The 25,054-nt window shown below is 36.6% G+C and overlaps 1 protein-coding gene across 1 annotated transcript in view; it reads left to right on the top strand.

The window, feature by feature from the left end:
• TRMT44 (tRNA methyltransferase 44 homolog) overlaps positions 1-24,119 on the top strand; it is a 30,710-nt gene extending 6,591 nt beyond the window's left edge. The window contains exons 4-13 of the mRNA XM_026054761.1: positions 354-461; positions 1,975-2,046; positions 5,422-5,528; positions 6,082-6,265; positions 6,940-7,330; positions 8,282-8,398; positions 9,833-10,159; positions 12,101-14,644; positions 17,261-18,637; positions 20,027-24,119. Of these exons, the coding sequence (XP_025910546.1) occupies positions 354-461; positions 1,975-2,046; positions 5,422-5,528; positions 6,082-6,265; positions 6,940-7,330; positions 8,282-8,398; positions 9,833-10,065 (1,212 nt within the window). The 3' untranslated portion in view covers positions 10,066-10,159; positions 12,101-14,644; positions 17,261-18,637; positions 20,027-24,119. The remainder of the gene's footprint in view (positions 1-353; positions 462-1,974; positions 2,047-5,421; positions 5,529-6,081; positions 6,266-6,939; positions 7,331-8,281; positions 8,399-9,832; positions 10,160-12,100; positions 14,645-17,260; positions 18,638-20,026) is intronic.
• Positions 24,120-25,054: the final 935 nt, after the last annotated feature.

The following is a 25,054-nucleotide window of genomic DNA, read 5'->3' as shown; positions in this document are numbered from 1 at the left end:
GTGACCCTGCTTGAGCAGGGGGGTTGGACTAGATGATCTCCAGAGGTCCCTTCCAACCTCAGCGATTCTGTGATTCTGTGATATAGTTGCACTAAATTCTGCAGCAACCTGCGTTGATGAGACACAGTAATGCCTAATATGCGAATCTTATAGCTTAGGCAAGACACAGATGCTAAAGTGTTCAGTTAAGGTGTTAATGTTTTTGAGCATGTGTTGTGATAGCACTTAAGATGCCTGTATGAATTTTTGTGCTCACAGCTGAGCACCAAAACTGTTAATGAGGTTTATATAGAGCATGCTTTTAAGGTAAAATTGAGACCATAATTCTAAAATGTTTTCTTTTCTTGTATTAGATTCTTTGGGAAGAAGAGAGAAAGGAGAAAGGTTTGTTCAAGAAACAGTCATTTGTAGATCTCGGCTGTGGAAATGGTCTACTGGTTCATATTCTAAGCAATGAAGGGGTAAATAGAGTGTGTGGGTGTGTGTTTTCTTGTTTTGTTTTGTAAAAATAGTGTTATTCAATATTATTCTGCTCTCCTTTTATCTCACATGCAAATAGCCAAAATTCAATTAATTCATATAGTAATATGAATAGGATTTTGTCATTCTATAGCTACCAGCACAAATCCTGGCAGAGGCTTAGAAGCCTTTTATTTATTTATTTTTATTAGTGCAATTGGTTGCCCTGAAGGCTATTTATCTTTTTCAGGTAAGAAACAAAGAGGGGAAAAAAAAGTAGTGATGTAGTTTAATCATGCTTTAGACATAGCGAAAAGGAATGGGAATCTTAAAACAGAGATTCTCTCTCACAAGAGACTTTAAATTAGATGTTTTTTGTAAACTTAATTTTGTTGAAGCTGAAGTCTACTCATCATGTCTTGAAAATGTTTTTCCATATCTTCAGAAACAATCTCGGTATTTGTAGTTGTGAAAAGACCTAACAATGCACTATGTTTTGGGGAGTGAAATCAGAAGTACAGCAAAACTCAGTTTTTTTTAATGCATAATTTTTGAAACAAGCAGAAAAGAAACAGCAGAAGAGTTTTGAAACAGCAGAAAAGGTCACTGAGATTCAACAATACCCAGTGAAGTTTAGTCTGTCCATTTCAGAAAATTGTCTTTTCCACTGATGGGAAAACATGGTAACGTGTGTAGAGGAAATTGATATCTCCTGTTGGATCAAATGGTATCACTGGAAAAAATGGCCAGCTTTTTAAAACACAAGCTCTCTATCCTTGTGTGGTCAGAAAAATTTGGTCTAATAAGAGATTATTTTCCCTATATGTGCTTCTTTTCTTATGTTATTAAATTGTTACTGCTATAGCATTGAGAAGCATGTTGTTGATGAACAAAAAATCCAGTGTCTTAGAGTTACAGGAAACTTTTTTTAATAACTGATTTTGTGAAAGTATTAATTTTGGTCACCTATTGCACAGGGTTCTTGGAGTTCAAATACTATTGCTTATGTATTCTTTGTTTCTTACTTTAGTTTCCAATCCTCATTTCTTTTCCCATTAGTTCACACAGGGAAAATGTGTTTGGACTCCAACAACCTTGTTAACTTCAGTAGTTGAAGGTTGTTCTCCCAGCACAAACTACTTTGACTGGACTCTTCCCTGAGCCCCAGGGACAAAGCACCCATTACTACAGCAGTAATACTAACCTTATGAAAGGCTTTGTTACAAAAATCCGACTCTCCTTATACTTCTATAAGCAGGATTTTCAAGAACAGCCTCAATAAATAGGTGTGCCGATATCAAATTACAAACCAGATAGATTCTAAATGTCTCTTAGTCTTTTCCTTTTGATTTGATATTCAACTTCTCCTGAAATGGTGAAGCTGTTTTCATGTGTCTAAATTTTAGTGTGAATTAAATAATCCATGTTTATATATAGTTGTAGTGAGCTTGTATGAAAATTTCTGGTAAAATTAGTATTTAAAAGTGATACTTTGTTGTTGTTTAAATATTTCAGCATTCTGGTAGAGGCATTGATGTGAGGAGAAGAAAAATATGGGACATGTATGGATCAGAAACTCATTTAGAGGTATTATGCAAATGTATGTCAATCTCAGTCATTTGTAACTTTATTTATTTGTTCGTTGCCTGAGGCTGTGTTCATGCAAATATAATCAAACGTATCGTGTTATATAGATTGTTGTCTACAATGGTCTATGGACTTGGTATGATGACAGTCATCTGTCCTGTGGTATTGTAAGTTGTAAAGAGAATTGGTAGTTAGAGCAATGCAATATCACATCCTTGCACATTTTCAATTTTCTTATTTTTTCAGCTGAAATGACTAGTGTGATTTTTCTGTTTCTATTTTCATGCACATCATGAAACTTTTTTGCTGAAAGATCAATATTCAGCAGCATTCTTTGCACTGTTGAACCTTTATAAAAGAATTAATATTCCAAGTTCTGAGTAGTTTATTCCTGAATTAATAACAGGCTACTCTGAAAGTGGTTCTGACCTTCTAGAGTGCTCTGTGCTGTTTTGCGACAAAATTGTTGAACCTCAGAGGAGCCAATTCTTTGCTGTATTGACTTTGTGGTAAGTCATTGAAATAATAGCCTGCAGAAAACTGGACAGGCAAATGAGTTTGAAAGAGGGATTATATTTCAAATTCCACATTAGCATGTTTATGAGAACAGAAACAGTTCAGCACAGGAACATTCACTTTAACTCCAGCTGTTCTTGGTCTGATATTCATTAAAGCTTGGTGCTGATGAATGGTTGCCCTTTGGAGGTGAGGTGTTCCTGGTTTCTTGTTCTCTAGATTTCAAGAACTTCTCACCCCATTCTCTCAAACATCCTCTATGGCGTTTTCAACTTCCATTATGTTAAAGGAATTTTCCTTCTATAGTTACTCTATAGTAAAGTTGTTTAAAAATGGTATTCAGTGTATCTTTGAGTTCTAACAACTTTAAACAAACAGCAGTTCTCACTGAGAGATGGAGGAAGGGTGGGAAGTTTACTGTTGTGGAACCCTTTGCCACCCTGCCGTTTTGGGTGTACATTGCCAAAATTGCCAAATTGTTTTGTGTAGTCTACAACCAGTTCTTATTTAAAGGATTCAAGACAAAATAATCTAAAACACCAAGCCACAGTGCCACTTCATTCTCTTTATACTATTAATACGGTGTATTTTCTGTTTTTTATTTATGTTTGTACATATATATTTTAAAATATATATACACACATATATAAAAATACATACATAAAATATAAATATGCTATAATATATCTGATCACACTGTGTTTTCCTTCTTGTTGTATGTCCTTTTTTCTGTCCCAGTCGCTTTCTGTATTGCAGAAAACAGTGAATTTTGCATATTTATTTCATATTAAGGTTTGGCCATTTATAATTTCTTAGTTTTCTTGACTCATAGGAAAATACCAGAGCATCAACTGTCAGTCTTTGCAGTAAAAGAATATTTTTGTTTTTCTTCTTTCAACTAAGACAATAAGAATTCACACAGAACATTTGAAAAAAACAGACAAAATAATAAAAATATCAAAAATTTGCATATGAGCAAAGTACTAATTTGCATGGGAGGGAGTTGGGAGGAAGATTATATTTCCTCCTTCCTGCTTGTTATGTAAGGCTCCCTTAGCCACAGGAGTGACAGAAGAAGAAAGCACCTGCTTACAGCCTTTTTGTTCCCCTTGGAAGTTAATTCTGTTTTGATCTTTATCTAAAGCATGAGTTGCAGGATGAATATTGCCATCTGTGACATTCAGTGCCAATACTAACAATATAGATGAATGTAACAGGTGGCATGCTGCATCACCAAACTGCTGTCAGACATGGTGAATGCAAATTTGGTATTAACAACTGTCAGAATGTGGAATATGGCACTGATAATTCATGCTATGTCTAAAATCAGTAACCAAAAATGAAATGAAACGTAGGTGTAATTTGTTTAATCAACCATACGAAAACATTTATCTAACACTTGGATTAACATATACTAACCTGCCAACCACAAGTGTTACACATACATATTATCTGAATATGTATTTACATACTACAAAAATGGGCAGAGATATAGTGATTAAAGTGGACAATGATACACCATACTGACACTTAAAACACCCAAAGTGTAGTGCTTTCTGAAGAGAGAATATGGGATGGGTTAGAGGTATTCTGATGTTTCTGAAGTCCTATACTAATTCTTTTGAATTTCTGTACAGATACTATTTTGCATGTGTGTGAATGCTGAGCTACAGAAAATACATAAACATACATAAAGTAACATAAACATACATAGAATGAAAATATTGGAACTGTTTTTAGAGCTTTCCCTAAATATCTGTGAAGATTTACATTTCAATCAGGATTATTTGTTTTATGTTTATTTTTTTAAATCTTCCCAATTATTGTGAGATTGATACACATTTTTAGAGAAGAATATGTAACTTTATACTATAAACATCTTCAATTGCTTTTTTGCTGAGCTTGGTTCTCTCTTTTTAAATTTTTTTTATTTTTTTTACTTTGGGTTTCTTGAGCTAAACAGAGTTCTTAGAAACATCTGAACATCTGGGTAAGAATATGTGAGTGCAAGACAGACAATTAAACATTTAAAGGCACTCTGGAACTTTTAAAATTCAACCCATATGAAGAATTCATCATGTTTCATACAATATCTGAATAGAGGCTAATTATTATTCTCTGAGGCAATATTGTGGTGGGAGGACTTCTGAACTGATATTTCAGGCCATGTGTGTTGAATTTCTGCAAGCGAAATGCTTTTGTAAAGACTGCCAAATAAGCCACCTTCCTCTAACTGGTATACACCTATTGCTTCCCCCTTTTCCTCCTATTTTGGTGAGTATCATAAGATAATTCTAACACAGATCGGAAGAGCATGGACAAGAGTGGAAGTGTTGCAATGGATTAGGTTCAATGTATGCGAATGACAGGGTGAGAGGCATGGTGTTCTGTATATTGGGAAGCATATTTGGAAGAAGAGAAGACAGTAGCGAAACTTGTTCCAATTAATTGCTAGACCTAGATTAGTGCTCTAAAATGCAGCAAATTAAACAGATCTTTCTGAAAAAATGAGTCCAGAAATACATGGCACAGAACGAGAATGGCAAGGAACCAGAATCTGGTGAATGTTGTTTATTTACATATTTTTAGGGTGCCAAATATCTTTTATTCCACTCTTTGTCTGCCAATATTTTGTGGGTTGCTGTTGCTTAATTAATTCTTTGAAGCTCTAAAAAATTACTGCCTGGCAAAAGTGCAGACTGAGGAAAATATTGATAGCTTCTGTGCTTCTTGTTCACCTTGTATTTGTCTGCTTATAGGATTTCATATTGTTTCTTAGTGCTTTATTAAGAAATAAAATGTATTCAAATATAATATTTACTTTTTGTTGTTGTTTGTTGCTGCTGTTGTTTTTCTCAGGAATGTACAATCATGCCAGGTGACAGTCATCTCTTCCCAGATATTGACTGGTTGATAGGAAACCATTCAGATGAATTAACACCATGGATACCTGTAATTGCAGCTAGGTATGGGAAAAAAAGGAGTTTAATTAAAAACATAATCTGCCCATGCATGTTTGGTGAAAACTGCAGTTGTTGCAGCTACACCTGCTGTCCTTTTTGCAGGACTTGGTGCCCATGATGCCAGCTCATTACCCATACAGCTTTTCTTCTTTAATCCTGTAAAGACGTGTGGAAGTAATATTTGTTTCATTGTAGAATTAAGAATGTTATAGCATTTTGGTTTTGAAGTTCAAAAATGGAATTGATTTTCATTCTTTAGATTTCAGTCTGGTGAAAAATTACTGTTGTGTCCTACCTTTCGTTGAACTGTTCTGCTCATGACAACCAGTTGCAATAGGTTGATACCTAGAGATTTAGTCCCACGAACCAATCTACTACAGTAATTTGCTATAGCAAATAATTTGTGAAACAGTATCTTTGTTTATACAAATACAGTTACTGAAAGAGGAACATACTTATATTATTTCTTAAAGCCCTGTCACTTCATAAAAATTGCCATTATTGCTTGTATCTAATGGGTTTTTACATTTATGCATGTTTATCATCCTTCTCGTAGGTCTTCCTATTCTTGCTGCTACTTTGTGCTGCCATGTTGCTTCTTTGATTTCCATGGAAAGTATAGCCGAAGACAAAGCAAGAAGACTCAGTACAGAGAATATCTTGATTTTGTTTCCCAAGTGGGATTTGTATGTGGCTTTCATGTAGAAGAAGATTGCCTTAGAATTCCCTCAACTAAAAGGGTAATTTTTTTTTTTAATAATGTTGCTAGCTGGCTGAAGCATATGGATGTTTGTTCATTATTACTGTTGTGTAAGACCAGGCTATGGTCAACTGCATTACTTCAGACAGTGTTCTCTGAAGAGAGGTTAAAAGTATTCATTTGTTTCTTGGGTGATCTGCTATATCAAACTTAAGGTCATAGGTACAATTCCAAAGATGACAAAGAGTGGAAGGTTTTATGGTTATTTTTTATGCATCTCTATGGGATGAAAAACTTTTACACTCACTTTTCACCTTAATTTCCCAACTGCCTTTGTTGGTTCCTTTTACCTCAGTTATTGCTGATTTTTCATGTCCCATGAAATTCAAAGTGAAATATTCTCAAACTAAAAAGAGGTGTTCAGCCTTAATCTTGTAAGTAATCTGAGGTTCAGGAAAAATCTTTTTGTTCTTGTTGGTTGTATGGTGTGATGGATTATGGTTTGATTACTAGATTTCTTCCATGGTTCCAAAATTAAAAAATTGAAAGAAAACCCACCTCAGACTAATGAGCATTGAGTTCCAATGAACATCTCCTTTAGTTAGATTTAAAAACCTGGTAAGTCATGTGCAGGTTGGGGGACTGTGTATAAACATGGGACTCTATATAAATAGTATGATAGAAATAATGATTTACCTGTTTCTGCTAAAATAGGTGTGTCTTATTGGGAAAAACAGGACCTATCCACCCGTGCAATGTGCTCTGATTGACAAGCAGATAACACAGTATATTCATGATCATCAGACTTGTACTCTGGTCACACATGACAGAAGAGCTGGATTTAGTCATAATGATGCCTCTGACAATGTTTGCAAAGAAGCAGGCACTGAATTTCCTGGAAATGAGCCTGAGACCGCTGGTAGAATTTGGATGCCTGGATTTCAACCTAGGGAAAAAGTAGAACAAGTCAGAAATTGTGCTGCTCTCCCTCGGGATTTTGTAGATGATGTGGTTCTGAATGTGGCAAACTTGCTGTTAAATGCAACCCAAGAAAAATCATGCTGTGATACACACAGCGCAAGTATGAACACCTGGAATCAAGGAAGTAAGATTGTTTTTCCAATAAATCTACATTATTGTAAGTTTAGTATGTGAATAGATTTTAGGAAATAGAGTGAACAGTAATGTAACAATCTCTATCAGCAAGGGCAAAAAATAATGGCAAGCACTGCTGGAAAGACAATCAGAGGCCTTTTTTTAACTATATCTTTTTGCACACTGGGATGCAAGTAAGTCATATAAATTCTATTTTGTATTATTTGCTTTATATTTTCCCTCTACACTTAAATATAATATTGATTTTGGCTTAGTATTTAAAAACAAAACAAAACTGCTCCCCATTGCCCAAAACACATCAGTCTACACCTATTTTGGGCGAATATTAAGTTTGTTTTTGGATAGTCACATAATAACTGGCTATAATTCTCTAAGAAATGTTTTGAAGTGCCATTTGGTCACATCATGACTAGGAATGTTTAGTTAGTTTAGTCCCAAGGAAAAAGAATAGAGGTTTCTGTTAATTTTATAAACACAGTAGTTCTAGAACACTGCTATCTTCTTTCTGCTTTCCTCCCTCCGTGTTTATTATTTACTTCACTGTCTTCTGTCATATGTTAATGTTCTAGGAGATCCTGAGTCAGAGTCTCTGTACTACATGCATGAAAACAGTGCTTAGCACAATGAGGATTGTATATTACTGTTTAAAAAAAAAAAAAAAAAAAAGGCGTGTGTAGGGTGGTAAATTGCGTCTTACTGTGGAAATTCTGACTTGAGTCCTGAAGAATGAAAGCTTCCATTTTACAGACAATATACATATAAAATACATACCAAGCGTGATACTGGGAGCACAAAGTTGCTGCAGTGCTTGTAGGTAATTCATAGATTCTGTTTGTAATTTTTGATTTATACAGAAGTTAAGAGTTCATGGGAGAAGCAGGGCATTTTAGTGTTTTTTGTATATATATGTATTTAATACCTACATCGTTATTTATTGCAGAAAGCCTTTCCTTGAAAGAAGTAGCAGAGCACTTAAATAAAGAGACTTTAAAAAGGCTAAAGAGTGAATATGGAGGCCTACAGACACTGCTCAAGAACAGCCATCAAGTATTTGAAGGTAAAGACTAGAGAGATTTTTTTTTCCTGTTTTTTAATAATGTGTTACATGGCTGCTCTATGCTTCTCTACTTTCCATTGTAGTGGGATGTTTTTAATTGCTGTATATATCTTTGTGGAAAACTGGGTGGTGCTTATGTATTGCTTTATTGCTCCAAGATACTATTAGTTAAAACTCTCCTTTGAATAAGATTGGAAAGGCAGCTGTCAGCAAAGAGTTGTTCTTAGACCAGTTGTGTCTGAAAAGACAGCTCTTTAGCAGGGCAGCCCTTTAGTTAAAGTGGTTATTTGGATGCTATAGCCTAACTAGAGAGAACTTTTCTTTTTCCTGTAATGATTTGGGGGGGGGGGGCAGGGAAGGCAGTCAAGTACAGAGTAATTTCACTGAGATTTAGTCGGAACTTAATAACCCCACAAAATAAATGCCAACACAGAATAAAACTAGTCTAGTAAAGAACCTTTAACTGTGTGAGGCTTAATGTGTTTAATTAGCCTGGACAGCAGTTTACAGAATACAGAATGGCATGGGTTAAATGTTCCAAGCTACAAAAGTGTGATAGAGAGGATATAGTTTTAGTAGAATATGAAAATAGAATATGACAATTCATAAGTGGTAGATTCTTCCATCATCGTTTTCACTGTTTTTTTCTTTACATTTTTCTTTCTTTTTGTTACTTTTTCTTTGTTCTGTTCTGTTTTGCTTACACATGTAAGGAGTTGACAGACGTTCACAGATAAATCTGTGTACAGCTTATGGTCCTGACACAGTAAACGAATAAAAAACCCCACCAAAGTTAAGAACCAAAAAGAATCCCTGGTACAGTGCTGAATCCCTGTTAATTAGGATGGTTCCTACCCATCGACTGTTGATTCATATGCAAGATTAGACTTGCCAGCTCTTTTGTGCAGTCTGTACTTTGGTCAGTTGAACCTTTGTCTTTGTAAGAGCATTTCTTTCTAGTTAAAGTTGCAGAAGACTCTTACTGGATTTTTGCTGCTGATTGCATTTTAAATGTGGAGTAATGAAGTTTTGAACAAGGGAAAGATTGATGTTTATAAAGTTGAAGGTTCAGGAGTTGCAATCTGAATTTAGAGGATTTTAATTTAAATGATCCTAAATGGTATTTTTTTAAAAAGGAAGACAAACAAACTCTCTACAAAGATGATAGAAAGAAGCCTCAGGCTGTTCAATACGACAGCAAAACATCTCACAAGGGCAATCAATCAGTTCTTCTTTAGACCGTGTCTACATTATCTCAGTTTGTTGTGCACATCTTTCTATTTCTGTGCAAATTATACATTTTGGTTTTGCCCGAGTGATCCATTTGTAGCATATGTATTTTATTCACAGGATGTCACTATGCATTTTTTTTCAGTACAATTCCCATGACTCTCTATTAACAGCTGTATTCTTTTGTTTGTTTTTAAATCTTAGTTCTAAATGGGAGAGTTCATATTCGTGACTGGAGAAAAGAGAAACCATCAAGGAAAAACAAGCCTGAAGTAAAACGACACCTTTCAGCTGAAGCATTTAAAACGCGTCTCTGTTGGTTTTTCATTCATCATCCTGATGGCTGTTCTTTGCCTGCTGAATCTTGTCCGTATGCTCATGGGACTGAGGAGCTAAGACAGTCTCAGATTATGAAAAAGAAAAAACATACACAATAATAAAATGCTGCAATTTATTTTTAAACAACTTGTGTACATGAATGGATTTATGATTGACTTGGACGGCCTAGTGCATGAACACCTGTATGATAAGGTTTTTGTTTCATTCATATGTATTTTATTTTCCAATTTCTTTATAAATTCTCCTGTATTTTTTTATTTTATTATTAATTGAGAGAGAGGATGGTAAAGTATGTATATACTTTCAGATTTTGTTTACTTTTAAAAGATGTGGCTTGTCTCACATGCATTTGCAATACACTTTGAGTAACTAGAAAAGTAAAAATCTTAAAATCATAGGACATTGTGAATCATCTTTGATCAGTTCATTTGTATATGATGATGTACCTATGAACCCTGCAAATTAACTCAAAGCTTTCCAGTAGGATTTATGCTTTCCTATTACTCACTGTGGCTCAGTTGGAGTCAGAAAGTAGAGAGATTTCGTTCTTTTCTGACTTGTGATAGCCTTTTGTCCCTATTACTATCTCTCTCTTTTTTTTTTTAATTTTAATTTTTTTTTTAATTTTAAGTATCTAAGCATAGTTAAGTGTATAGTGTGTAGTCTGTCTAATAATATTAGAATGGAAGGGGGCATGCTTGTCAGATAACAGAAAGAGAAGACTTTTGCTGAAGAAATTACAATGTAACAAGATAAATTAAGGGTAAGTTACTAAAGGAGAAATTTGGAAGTGAGAGTGAGGGTGTAGCTCTGGATCCTACCTTTCTCCTATAATGAGGTTCGAAGAGTGGGTAAGCTATGCGTGCAAGGAATTTGAAGAATAAAGGAAGGAAATAACTGAAGACAAAGGAAAAAGGAAGGGTGGCACTGAAAACCTCTTTCAAAGCAGTTCCAAAGACACTTTCCTCACAGCCTTTGCTTTAAACCAAAACTTTTTTACTTTTAAAACAGGCTGCAACCCATAGCATGCAGAAGAAGGGACTAAATCTGGCACCTGACCCCTTGCTCAGAGATCACTTACCATGCTATCCACCTGCCAGGTAGTACAGCCACGTGGCCCACCTCCAACAGGAGCTGTGGTGGACTCTCTGGGCCTTCCCCAGCTGCTGTGCTATGCAGCATTGTATATCTTGTCTTGAATTTAAGACTAATGTGTCTAGTGCTTTGTCCCAGAGATTACAAAACCTACAAATTTGGGTGGGGTGAGGGAATCATGCTTATAGTGGATCCCGCTCTGAGGGGAAAGCCTGCAGGATGTAGTTCAGTGAGGGTTATTGGACCTAAGGGAAAGAGCAATAGCATCAGCTATGTAAAGTGCAATTCCTGTGAAACAGGACAGCACAGTAAGAGAATGCAGCTGATAGAGTGGTTGTTGTTTAGCTTTCGTAAACATTTCTGATAAATGTTTAGCTTACAGAGGGGAAGAAAGTTAAGAAAAGCCATGGAATCATTTTATATATCTATGAATAATCAACTGAAGTTTTAGCCTTAGTTAGCCTTAGCTTGGCTGCATGTAAAGTAAGAAGAGTTCCCCAAGATGCTTATTCGCTATAATAATAAGTTTGGTGAAGAGGGAACCCCTATAAAATCATATTCATACTGTTTCCAGATGTAGATTGTTTCCAGATGGTGCAAAGAGCAAAACCAGACTCTCAAGTTTTTTTTCTAATCATCAACACCTTTGATGCTTCACCTTGGAGGAGGATGTGTTTGACTTGAAACAGGTGCTTTCCTGAATTAGAGTTCACCTGCAGAGCCCCTAAATACTTCAGATGGGCTTGCATGAAGTCAGGGTTAAGAAGTTGAAGGAAGGGTTTTTTTTTTTTATTCTTTTTTTCCAACAAATGGGGAATAAAATACTGTCGAACTTATTGAAGTCACAGATACACATGTGACCAGACTAGTGAATTGTTTTTAAAACTTTTTTTTTTATTCCTTTGTGAAATTTTATGATAACCAGCATACTATGTAAGGTAGTAGCTATCAACTTCCTTTGTTTTCTAGATGCAACAATATATGGATCTATCGCAGATTCATAATAGCTATTCTCCTCCCTGTTTGGCATCACTGCAGGTGGCAAGGCATCCAACATCTCCTGTAATTACAGAAACTACCCTGTTTGGAAAAGTGGTGAGAGAACATTCTTCCTCCTCATTTTGCATCAGAATGTCAGCCTTATAAATTCTGCATTTAAATCCAAAGGTAACAGCTAAAGCCACGAAGTGGCTTTACTTAGTCTAGCTGCTTTAGTTTCTTGTTGCATTGTCTGTAATTCACAGTCTTAAAATGGCATTTATGCAGTATCCAACTTTGGCAATGGATGAATTCCTATAGTTGGTAAGGATAAGTTTTGCTGTTAATAAAACCCCCTTGCTCCACATGGGATTCAAGCACAAAGTCCCAGCTGTTGATGTGATGCTGTCATTTTGGTCCCTAGTTTATTAGCATCGCTATCCATCAGCTAATTTGTCTGTATTTGAAGCCTGTCATTATAGAGGGAAAATAATTGCTGTGTTAATTTTATAAACACAGAGTGAGAGTATGGAGAGAAGAGTTAGATGACAGATTGTAATCATAGAAATGCTGGGATTAAAGATTTTGTATTTCTATCTGTAGATGAGCTATAGTTTCATAAAGAAGATGAGCTATAGTTTCGTTAATAATCTAAATAAAGTGAGGGGGGAAAAATTCTGACTTTCCTTACTCTCTTAAAACTCAGCCCTTTATTGAGGCTTGGTTTTTAATCAAGTCCCTAAAACAAAATCATGAGACAGTGTTTTCCTTATGAAATATCTATGTTTATCTTCAAGGCAGTCTATTTTCTGGCACATTTCAAACCAGTAAATTTTTTTTTTGTATGTGTATCATTTGGATTATCTGTTTATAGTACTCCTGTTATTGCTTTTTGTTGTAAATTCTTAGGTAGCCTAGATTTAGAGCGATTCTTAGAGGAAGTCTTAGTTTGTCTAATAGCAAATACAGGCCTCTAGGAATGTCTTGGGGCTTGTTTGTTCAGATTCAAAATTTTAAATCACAATTAACTCTATCTTCAGTGATCTTTGGAGCATGATTTTATGGGCTGAACTCTATCTTGCTATACAAGTAAGCAATAGTGAGCAATCATTAGCTTTGCTGAGGACGTCATATTGGCAAATATTTCAGAATCAACAGAGATTGAAACAAAAACAAAATCTATAATAGTCCTACCAAGTGACAGCTAAAATAGGTATTGGGATAGGTGTCTACTAAACTGCTTATATATTTGGCATCAACTGAAGGTACATCAGTACCTGGTCTGTTATCTTCTGTTATTGCTGGCAAGTTACATTCATATGATTTTAAGAATATTTTCATACAAAAGTTGCAGATACTTGGGAATTCACCCCAAACATAATACTATCATGTTACTACAAGGAATACCTTTCATGTTTATCTTTTGCTGTTTTATCATGTTGGACTTGTGAGTAGCATTGTTAAAATTTTCCTTCAGGGTGTAAGTGCATTTCCTCTGGTGGAAGCCTGCTACAATAGTATACTATACTTACTACAGGAATAGTATATATGAATAGTATATACATGGCTGTGGTTTCATGACTAGGCTTTGCATGTTGTGAGTAATTTTTAGTGAACATTGTTATTTGGACCTGCTCAGTTTGTGTGGTTCCTTCATATTATAACTTAGTGTTCATATTTATCAGGTAAAAACGTATAATTGCTTTAGTGCTCAACTACCATCTTATAACTGCTGCTGTAAGCCATTTCTAACTGGGTGCTACTAAAATACTGCAAGATGAAACCTGCTTAATAATTGCAGTCCAGCTCCATTCTTCCCTATACAATTTCATTATAACAAGTTTCAATGACTAAATAGGTGAGTCAACTTCAGATTCCTTTGTGGAGGGAGCATTACAGCAAACCTCATAACAGGAAAGATGGGTGCTAGTGGTTGAGGGATCAATGGATCTGGACTTATCTGTATTAGTGTCTCAGTGAGCCACCCTGTGCTTTGGGCAAAGCTGTATAAGGGCTCTGCAGATCCAGCCCTTTCCATGCATGCAGTATTTGTGCATGCTCCAGGGGCAAGTGATTGGCTGCTGAAGCTGAGTGCACCTGGCATGTTTTGAAAGCACTGCATTCAAGTTGCCAATCAGTCTTGTTGTTTGACAGCTAGCCAGAGACTGTATATAAAAGCAAAACAATCTTCTCCTCCTAGAAAGCCTGCCCAGAATTTTGACTACTTTGGTGATTGCTTTACTGTAGCAATCTGTAGCAATGTACTGTGTCCTCATTGCTAATTGATATTATGTGTGGGGTATACACAGAGATACAGCAGCTGTGAAATGACAGCATTTTTGCCTTCAGATTGTAGGCTTCATTTTAGCGTTTTTTAATCCAGTGAATAAACTTGGAACTGAGAGAGGAAGGGAAAGTTGTTTGCCTTTTCTCAAGGACAAAATAGAGTGGGGAGTTCTCAAGTTGCCTGTTCTTTGCCACTAAATCATGCTTTTCTGTTTTCTTTGAGTGTATGACCCTCCCTGTGACAATGGTTTTATCCTGCAGTACCTATGGTATCTTCATCAGCCCTTGGTGTTTCATGAAGAAATCCATCGAGTACAGGTTTTGCATTGTTAAATCTCTGTTATACTATTGAACAGTGTAGGTTTAATCATTTCATCTTTTTTTGTCTTCCAATATTTTATTAAATGTCTGTTTTGTCAGATTGTTTCAAAGACTTTCTGGTGTGTAGTGAATGCATCACCTATTAGTAGTGATTTGATAGTGCTATGAACATAAACATTGGCCCTTTCCATGCACTTTAGCCCAGCAGTCATGTTCTTTTTATGTTTGGAATCTAGGCAGATAAGGAATGCTTTCAGTGAGCTTAGGTTTTTTTTTCTGAAAAGACTGTAACAGTGCGATATTTTTGCCCTTTCTCTCAGTGCTGTTTAAATGGGATGTCTCATGACAGATGTTGATCTCATTTAGGAAATATAAAATACAGAGGAACTTTATTAATAGCCTGTGGAAGTACCTTGGTGTGAGGGCAGAATCATTTGAGACTGATGTCTTCATATTGATGCTGTGCTGCTTTTCAGCACGACCAGCAGATGGAGAAAAAGAAAGCTGCAGATACACCATGTTCAGAAAGGTCTGGGATTGCTTCTAGGGAAAGTGGGCTCATGGCTGCATTGCGTTTTGTTAGATATTTTAGGCAATTTGTTCTTGTGTCAATCTTTCAGGGTATTCCTGTATTTTTCTCCTGAAAAACTAAAAAGCCTGTATCTAGTTCTCTCTAGGATCTTTCTTCTGTATAAATTTAACTGCCTATGCAAAATAAGTATATTACAACTAAGTGGTGTTATTTTGATAATTGGTCTGATTAGATGGAAGAGGCTAGATTACTTAAAGTCATTTCTTGGCAATCTGAAATGCGAATTAGTATTAAGAAACTCTGTATTTAAGTCATTTTTTCCCCTGAAATGATGATTTCTTTTCTAAAAATGCCTATCCTGATCTAGGTTATGCAGTGGATGGGAAAAGGCCAGTTTTTGGGAAGTCTCCTGCTCTAGTAAATTAGAAGGTCCTGAATTGTTCTATGGTATCTCCTGATAAATAGACATGTCACAATCTTCTCTTTTCCAAATCTCTTGGGATCTGTGTATCTATAGTGGAATAAACAACAATAGGGGAAAATGCCACAGAGTGATACAGATTAGTTGTCCCCTAGGGGTCCTTATGTGAAGAAGCATCTTTGTCACAGTTAAGTGCGTTTATAAATGCCTCCGTTTTGGAGGGGTAAAATGATCATTATGATAGAAAAAGGTGTTCAAAGGTATTTATGAACTTCATACCCTTGAAAGAATAACACTAAATGAGTAGCTAACTGCTAAATTTCAGGTGTCTGAGAAAAAAGGTAGAAATGCTATTTTTCTTAAAGATGTTCACCAAGAAAGGGTATTCAGCAAGGTGTTGGCTGAACATAGCCAAAGTTACCTTGTTAAAGTGTCTCTCAGACATGTAATTACTAGTAGCTGAACTTACAGCATAAGGGAGCTTGTCATCGTTCTTGCTCTTTGTCATAGGATATTTAACATCAATTTGACCTGACATAGCTTGCATGTCATGTCACAAGCTGATCTGCATGATGACTCAGTCACTGAAACACTCCTTCTGTTTAAACATTGATACTTTCCTCAGAAAATGTTTATTCTTTGGATTTATATGTGAGGGAGTTCCTTCACTTTATACTACTGCAGTAGTATAACTTCAAAAAAAAATTTTTTTTTTTTGATGATGATATTGCTTCATGTTGTATTGCTGTTAAGGCTTTAAAAAGGGTGATAAAGAAATTAGAAATTGTTAACAAGGTGATGAGAGGTGATGAGATATTACAGAATCACAGAATGGTTGAGGTTGGAAGGGACCTCTGGAGATCGTCTAAATCCAACTCCCTGCTCAAGCAGGGTCATCTAGAGTACATTGCACAGGATCATATCTGGGTAGGTTTTGAATATCTCCAGAGAAGGAGACTCCACAACCTTTCCAGGCAACCTGTTCCAGCGCTCTGTCACCCTCTCATAATCTTATTTTAATAATAATAATAAATATTTTAAGCCAATATAAATGGCACTCCATGGTTGTTAAAGAAAGTCCCACTGCTGATCTATCACATCATTGTCAATCTGGAGACAGGTCCAGATAGGAGCTACATTTCAGAGTGTCACAGCTGGAATCTGACCCTTGCCCAAGGCTCTAACCACTAGGCTGAGGTACCTCAGCTGCTGGAAGAGAAGCCCCACCTCTCCCATGCCTCATTTATTTATAGCCAGCTTCTGGTGTTACGGAAAAAGGGCAAATCATCTCTTTTCTCCTCTGGGTCCAGAAGACAGTTTATACACCTAGCTATTGTAGGCTTTATATGTTGCAGTGTCATAGAACAAACCTTTTATTAAGGCCCTGCAGAGGTAATGAGCTTCTTTTGTTAGATTTTTTTGAGATACAGGGTCAAGCCTTGATGCAGGTTCAGGTGCCTTTGAACACCTTATCTGCCATTACTCATCTATCACAGCATTCCACCTCTGCACTTCAGTAGATTATGGGCTTATTTTTGTAAAATTCAGACATATTTTGTAATTTTGTCAACAGGCAATCAGCTGTGTCTGGAAATACTGTTCTTAAATGTATGCACTTAATGGGAAATGGCTTWTTTGTGTGTGTTTCTTCCACTAATAGTGATCTAATCAGTCATGGAACAGAATCCGGCAGCTTCACACCCCTTTTGATGAGCAGGGGATTGATATTTCTGATGAGAGGAACAGGTAATGCCCTAGCTAATTCTTTGAAGTACTTTCTTCTGTGGATCATCATTATACCTTCTATAGGGTCAGAATAAGTTGGTTGTTCTTTGCACAGGAACTAATTTCTGGGAGGCACTGTGACATTTTACAGATAGAAATGGCTACATCAGAGAAGAAGAAAATAGAAAAGCAGTATGTTCTCGGCAGAGAAACCTATGGGCTGCTTTTACTCCTGCAAGTGGATGTTGAAAAGAAAGGGAGATATGATGCATCCCAGTAGGAGAGCACAACCAAAGGTTTTTTTAAAGAGGATGAAGAGCAGTTATCCATTTGTATTCCCTGGATCTTTCTGAAAGAAATAATTACTGCCTACGGTGCACAGTATATGTCCACATGAATAGTTCTGGTTGCTGTCTGACACTGAAAATAGAAAGATTGCACTTTTCATTACTGAATATGTCAACCATTTCTGCATTTTCCCTACCAAGTGAAAGGTGTACAGGCAGAGATGAGCTCTATGTGTGATTAGTTCTTTTTAATACTTTTTTTTAGCATAAGGCAAGCAGCTTTGGACAAGTCTCCTTTGACTCATTAACTGTGAGAAGCAAATGTAGACTGGAGGCATAAAACTGTTCCTCCCCCAAAGAAATGTATAGCTGCGGTAGTCTTCCTCTGTGTAGAAGCATCCTTCACATGAATGCAGGCTTATACGTAAGCAAGCACTGACACATTAAATAGCATATTCAAAAAAACCCTAGGGATATATAGAGAACAATTCAGTTGCCTGCAAATGGATGTGAAGTGCCATTTGAGATATTGTAGTGTCTCATCTCATCTCTCCTGGTACCTCACCAGGTTACCAGCTGCTGGCCCAGAAGAATATAAGGCCTCCGTTAGGTCCTTTGCCATATCTATCAGCCTTGTGTGACTGTATCTCACCTAGGACATCTCAAATGGCACAAGAGGCTCTCATTTAGACTACTGGATTAAGCCCAGATAGATGAAAATACCATAAAGTTTATTTCCAGCTGGTTGAAATACCACACCTACAGACATTCTAAGCTGATTATTAGTAAACCTGAAGGATGTATTAAGTGTCCTTATGCACAAATTGTTAGTCTTATCCTAATCTGTACTTTTATATATGATTTGGATGATGGAATAAAGGGTTATGCTTATTACACTTTCAGACTGTACTGCATGGAAGATACTACAAGCACTCTGGAGTGGATGGTGGTAAATAAGTTCTTAAAATGGAGAAGGTGAATTTTTATGTGACAGTTGTATTGGTAACAAGAAAGAATAATTAAAGGTAGGGACAAGCAAAAACAGGTAAATGATTTCAGTTAAATTTACGGTTCTCCAAATGATGGTTAGAATCATTATGTGTGTGATAACTTCAGGTCAAAAGCATGATTAATGCATGTTCAGAACTAAGATCATGCTATGTGGCTAGGTTGGAAATGCACAATGCAGTGATATGTATATTATAAAAGAGGGAAATAGATCTCATAATCTTTGATTTTTGAGCTTTGGGTCAGTGATTCCCATAGGTGGCTGTATAGCCAGCAATGTGCCAGTGTTGTTCTACTTGTTATATTCCTTGAATAAGAGTTCTGATGCAGAATTGAGTTTGTAGCTAGAACGGACAGAATCCATGGCTGGCAGGCAGGATGCAAGTCCTGAAGGAAGAATGAAAGTGAAGGCACAATTATAATTCAAAATGATCTTGATTAATTGCAGAAGTGGTTTGAAATCAGTGAGATAAAATGCAGTAAGTTCAAGCACAAAATGCATGGGATGAGATGTATTTGTGTAGGTTGGAAGGGAGGATTATTAATATAACACGGGTGTGTTACTGACTGATTGATGATATTATAATACATCACAGACTGAATAGGGATCAGTGACACTTGCCACAAAAAAAGGAATAAATCTAATTCTGGGATTTATTAATGGGAAGATCATGTATAAGAAACAGGAGGTGATACCTCAGGTGAAGTAGAATGTCCAGTTTTGTATACCGTGGCTTAAGAAAGATGTACCTATATTAGAAAAAGACCCCAAGAGATCAGTAAAAAAGATTAGATATTTAAAGATCAAAGGGCATGATCTTCAGGTGACATAAATGACTTCAGCCTCAGTAACTCCCAAAGAACTAAGCTGATTCATACCAACTGAAGAGCTGATTAAAAGACTTATTTTTAAAATTTTCTTTCTAATCTAACCTTAACAGTAGCAATTTGCATTAGCTTCTCAGTGCCATCAAGTTTTCCCCAAGGCTTACAGGAAAGAATTATTTGAGTGTCATAATTTAACTCTCTCTCTCTTTATGTTTTTTTTAATCTTTTAAAGTCAGCTATAGATCTTTTTTTTTTTAGTTTCTATTTTAACATTATTTAAAAATGAACACAATTAAAATGGAAAAAAGGAAGTGCTTTTTAAATACAAGGCACAATTAACCTCCGAACTCCACTGTCTTTTGATATCATTGAAGCCAGAAGCTTAATAGAATCAAAAAAGGGTTATAGATAATGAGAAAATCTCCCAACACATTAGAGAAGATTAAAATAAAAAGACTAAAAAAAAAAAGTAAGGCACATAAAGCTACACACTGCAGTACGTAAGACAGCCATTATATGTCTGAATGGAGGAAGCTGGTTTCTCTAAGAACAGGTTGTCCTATGGTTGTCCTTAGTAGGAGTTGAAACATCTCCTGTTACCCCAAGTCAGATGGAAGATACTGGAGCAGACAGACACAGATCTGAAGAAGCCTGGTAATCACATTTTTCCTAATTTGAATTCTGTGCAAAATTCTGTGCTCCTGCAACTAACCTCTTAGTGATGTGTAAAGGTGACTTGAAAGGGCTATTTTAAAAAAAATGAAAAGCCAAACCTTTTTTTGTCTGTGTATTCGTATCTGTCTGCATATTCGTATCATATTCATGCTCACCACTGTGTTATTTGAACATCCTTTATGTATGTGTGTATTTCTTTATTTAACTGAGGTGAATGGGATGGAGAAAGATATCTCCAAAGATTGATCCTGGAAGAAGGTGGATTGCAAAAAGGACAAGCAACAAAGGAAGAGTATAAAACATTGCTTGGGTCCTTAGGGACAAAAGCAGAAAGGACAAAGCCCACCTAGAGCTAAAACTATCAAGGAACATTAAAGATGCTGAGGATGGAGTCTGCCTTTGTGCTAGCTGCAAAAGGAAGTTCAGGAAAAAAGGTGGGTCTGTTGATGATTGTCTATCACTAGGCTCTCTGACTCAATGTGTAGAAAGCTGAAATTCTCAACACCTTTTTTGCCTCACTCTTCATAGGCAAAGCTTGCTCCCAGACTTCTGTATGTACCACCAAAGTCTGGGAGGGAGATGGCAACCAACAGGACAGGATCCAACAGAGTAGAGACTACTCAGAGAGGCTGGATAGATTAAACTCTGTGGGCTGGATGGGATTCACGTGAGGGTGCTGGTGCGGTGATTATGAGGCTCCTGTCTGTCATTTATGAAAATTCATGGCAGTCAAGGTTGGTTCCTGATGACTGGAAACAGTACACCGCCCATTAAGAAAGGCAGAAAAGAGGCCCAGTGTAGTACAAAATGTAGTACAGTCAGCCTGTCCTTGCTCCTTTGAAATATCATGGAGCATATCCTCTTGGAATCCATTTCCATGCACAAAAAGGTAATTGGGAACAGTCAGTGCAGATTGGGAAAATTACGTTTGACCAACCCGATTGCCTTCTGTGTGGATAATGGGACAGTGGTGCATATAATATTTCTACTGCCAGCTTCTTCTGGAAGATGTAGTGAGAAATATTAAGGCCCATTTCTGTCTAGAATAAATTGTCCCTCTTCCATAGATGCAAAAGGAACTTACAGAAATTTGCACTGGTGAGGGCTCACACACAGCACCACAAGCCTCAGGAAAAACATCTTGGATTAACCGAGGAAGGTCTTTTCCCAGTCAGGTATAGGAACTCTGGGAAGCGAGACTGGGTGCCCCCGCCCTGCATTCGCGATGGATAGCTGTCTCAGGAAGGGTTTGCACTAGTCTGTTTACACAGGTCCTGACCTGAGTTGATTTAATACCATGATTAATTTTTTGTGACTCTGTTCTTCCCCCAAGCCTGTGTATTGCTCTTTGGATTTGTCACTAAGTCATTCCTGATAGTCAAATGCTGATGGAGCTATATTCTAGCGATGAGATATGTGAGCTTTAATTGATTTTCTCATAACTTGGGATAGGCCTGGGAAATGTTATCTTTTGAAGGGAGAGATTGGCTTTTCATCCTTACTGGGTCTTTACAGTGATCCTCCTTAGATTCTTCCTTAGAATCAACAGATTAATATAACAGTTGACTAGTCCAAACTGGGAAGCTGAAAAGAGATTTGACTCCTCCACTGTTTAACATGCAAGCAACTTAAAACATCACCTGTGTAGTGTTTCTGACTGATGTAATCTGGGCCTTACGGAAACAAGAGGTAGTTAACTAAGTTGGGACTATCTGGTGGAATTAACAGATTTATAAGCGTTTAAAATCTTTTTATTGCTTCTATCACACTCACTTACCTGGAAAGCTTTCTCTTTTGAACATCATCAAAAAATCTTTTTGCAGCAGGTTATAACTATTTGAGGGATAGGTTAACGCTTCTTCTAGGTTATGTGAATATTGTGTCTGACAACCCTGATTTTGGAAGTTGCATCTTTTCCTGTGAGAGTATGTGAGCCAAAGCGATGTCCCTACAATGATTTATGCTAAGCGAGAATCTGGCCTAATCTGTCTATTTCTCATATAGACAAGATGCAAGTTGTCTGTCCTTCATGATGTGGTCTGTCAGCCTTGCATAAAGCTCTTTGCAAAGTAAGGTCTAAAACAAGAGGAAAGGCTGTGCTTAGCTAAAGAAAGTGGATCTTTTGTTTTGAATTTCGAGTGCTAGGTGCAAGGTTTTAAAACTTCATAAATCTCTCTCTTTTTCTCTCTGTGGTCACTGGTTCAGTGAGAAAAATCTTCAGAGGGCAATCAAGGCCCAATGTCACTCCATATCACCTTTGCTTGCTTGTTGATTAAGCTGTGATAGACTGATAGAACTAAGATCTGTGAAAGGATATTTAGATCGTCTTGTTGCTATCTTCAAAAGAGGTACTCAGTTTGTTTTGAAGATCTCAGTGTTTAATCACTCTCACAGTTGAAACTTAGTCTTATCTCCCATTTGAATTTGTTTGACTTGGCCTGTCTAGCCCTGCTTCTTGGTTTGCCCCTGCTTGATTACAAATCCTGCTAGGACTCAGCATCCCTGTAGGTCTCTCCTTGAGAAGATAAATGGTTTAAGCTTTTAAGTCTTTCATGTTTGTATCTCTTCAGTTTTGTACCATGATTTTCCAAATGTGGACATCAGAAATGGAAGCAGTATTCCCCTTTCAGTGCTACTGGTGAAGACACTGAACTAAAATCACGCTACTTCTCCCAGGTTTATAAATTGACATATCATATTAGCCCTTTTTGGATCAACATAGCACTTGGAGACTAAGATAATGCAACTTATTATTAATTTGCTTATTTTAACCCTGGATTCATTTTAAGATACTGGTTTACCAACACACCCTCCATTCTAGTTTGCATTTTTCTTTCTAGATGTATAATGTGAATTTGATTGTATTAAAATATTTTGTGGGTTTCAATTGTTTCATCTGATGAAGTACTCCAGATCATTCTATATAACTGTTCTATTCTTGCTCTTTATCATTCCACTTATTTTGTGTCATCTGTAATTGTTTTAAGATTGCTTTAACCTTATTTCAAAATCATTTATGAAAATGTTATATATTCTCAAGTCTAGTGCCAATCCTGAGGAATCATATTAAATTACTTGGGTCCCACAGTGTTTTCCTTTTTGTGACTGTTTCTGGAGGTGGGCCAAGTTTTAATTTATTTAATGACTGCTTTATTAATACTGCATAGTGTTAATTTTTAGATAGTACTCTGCTAAGTCGAATGCCTTATAAAAGTCTAAATATATTTTTCACAGTTATCTTTTTTCAAAGAAACTTGTGACCTCATCAAATATTGAAATAAGGTTTGATCAATAAGATCTAATTTGTGTGAAAGCATCATCACTGGCTGTAATTATATTCCAGTATTTAGTTTTTTAATTGATAAACTGATACAGAATTTAATTAAGAATTTGGCCATGTTAGATTATTTGGCCTATAGTGATGTTTGGTGTCCTACTTGCCTTTCTTGAAGGTATGTCCACCAATTAGCAATCATCTGGATTTGTTAAAAGTATACAACAGCAGGGCAAATATCTCCTCAGGTAGCTCTAGCACTTCCAATGACATGTAAGAAGAGTTTAGAACACATCATCAGAATATTTTGGCTTTGAAAAAGGCTAGTCTTGCAAAAAGATCGTTGTCATGCGAGACCTGTTGTATTCTGATGTTGTTTCCCATGGAAGAAAAAAGAAACAAAAGTACTGTTAGTAGTAAACATGTTGTTTAATACCAATTTAGCCAAAGTATCTCCTCCTCTGCATCAAATCCCTTCTGTCTTGTGTAGTTAAACAACAATGAATATAGTTTATGGCAAATCACTGGTAATAGCAAGATGACAAAACAAGGAGCAGGAGGGGGATATAATTATTATTTTTGCCTATATCTTCATACCTCTCTGAAGTCAGATCAACTTGCATATAATTAAAATTCAGAGCATGTGTCCCTGATTCAAGGATAGATTGAGCAGCTGGTAAGAGCGGCAATGTCAGTCTTTGTATTGGCAGAAAATAAAACTGAATCTACTTTAACCAGAAATGGGCAGTGAAAATCAACAGCATATGACTGAGAACCAAAGACAGCAGGGAGAAATTCAAATCTGAACCCTTCTGAGACACTGTCAGAGGCAGAGGTGGATGAGAGACAGCCTGGAACTGAAAGGGAATGGGCATTCCCCTGAGACAATAGGATTCAAGCTGCAGCTGTCACATAGGTGGAGGAAGAATTGTCTAAGCCAAGAGATTTGGTGCCTTATCAAGGAAAAAAGAGCACTTGAAGGGAAACCCTTAAAACAAACAACATTCTAGAGACAACAAAGGAACGGCACAGCAGAAGATGGCCTTGGAAAGATGAACAGGGAGCTGTTACAGATCTGGGAAGGGAAAGTGAAGCTATGAATATAGTAAGAAACCAGAAAGTTCGTCTGACTAAAGCTCCGCATGGAGGTTTCACAGCAAGAAGGGGACCAAGCAAAAGCTGCTCATCTGTCTCCACCAGAATATGAAAAAAGCTCTGATGTTCTGGGGACGTGTACTTCGAACGTCAGGATGTGGACCCATGTATGAAGCTATCTTGCTGGAATGAGGAAACGATGTTGTCCAGGGGAAACAATCCACAGCAGCCCAACCTTAAGAACAACCCACAACAGAGAAGGAAGAATGGTCAAACTCAGTGCTATGCAATAGCGCTATACATTTTACTCTATATTGTATGGTTCTGTACAATTTCCAGGAACCAGCACAGACTTATTTCTGTATGCCAATATTTATGAAGATATTAATTCTCCCATTAAAGCTGCAGGGTCAGGACTTTTAAAGCACGTTGACACTTAATTTTCATGGAAATCAGTTGAGAGACTTATAAAGGGATTTAGCTACCTAAATACCTCTAAAAATCTGTTCTTTCAGTTAATTTTTTTGAAGCAGACAAGCCTCTTGTCTGCTGACTTTGGAGA

The sequence above is a fragment of the Apteryx rowi genome, unplaced genomic scaffold (assembly GCF_003343035.1).
Source record: "Apteryx rowi isolate R43461 unplaced genomic scaffold, aptRow1 scaffold_97, whole genome shotgun sequence".
NCBI classification, from domain to species: domain Eukaryota; kingdom Metazoa; phylum Chordata; class Aves; order Apterygiformes; family Apterygidae; genus Apteryx; species Apteryx rowi.
This window is presented reverse-complemented; position numbering and strand designations above follow the sequence as displayed.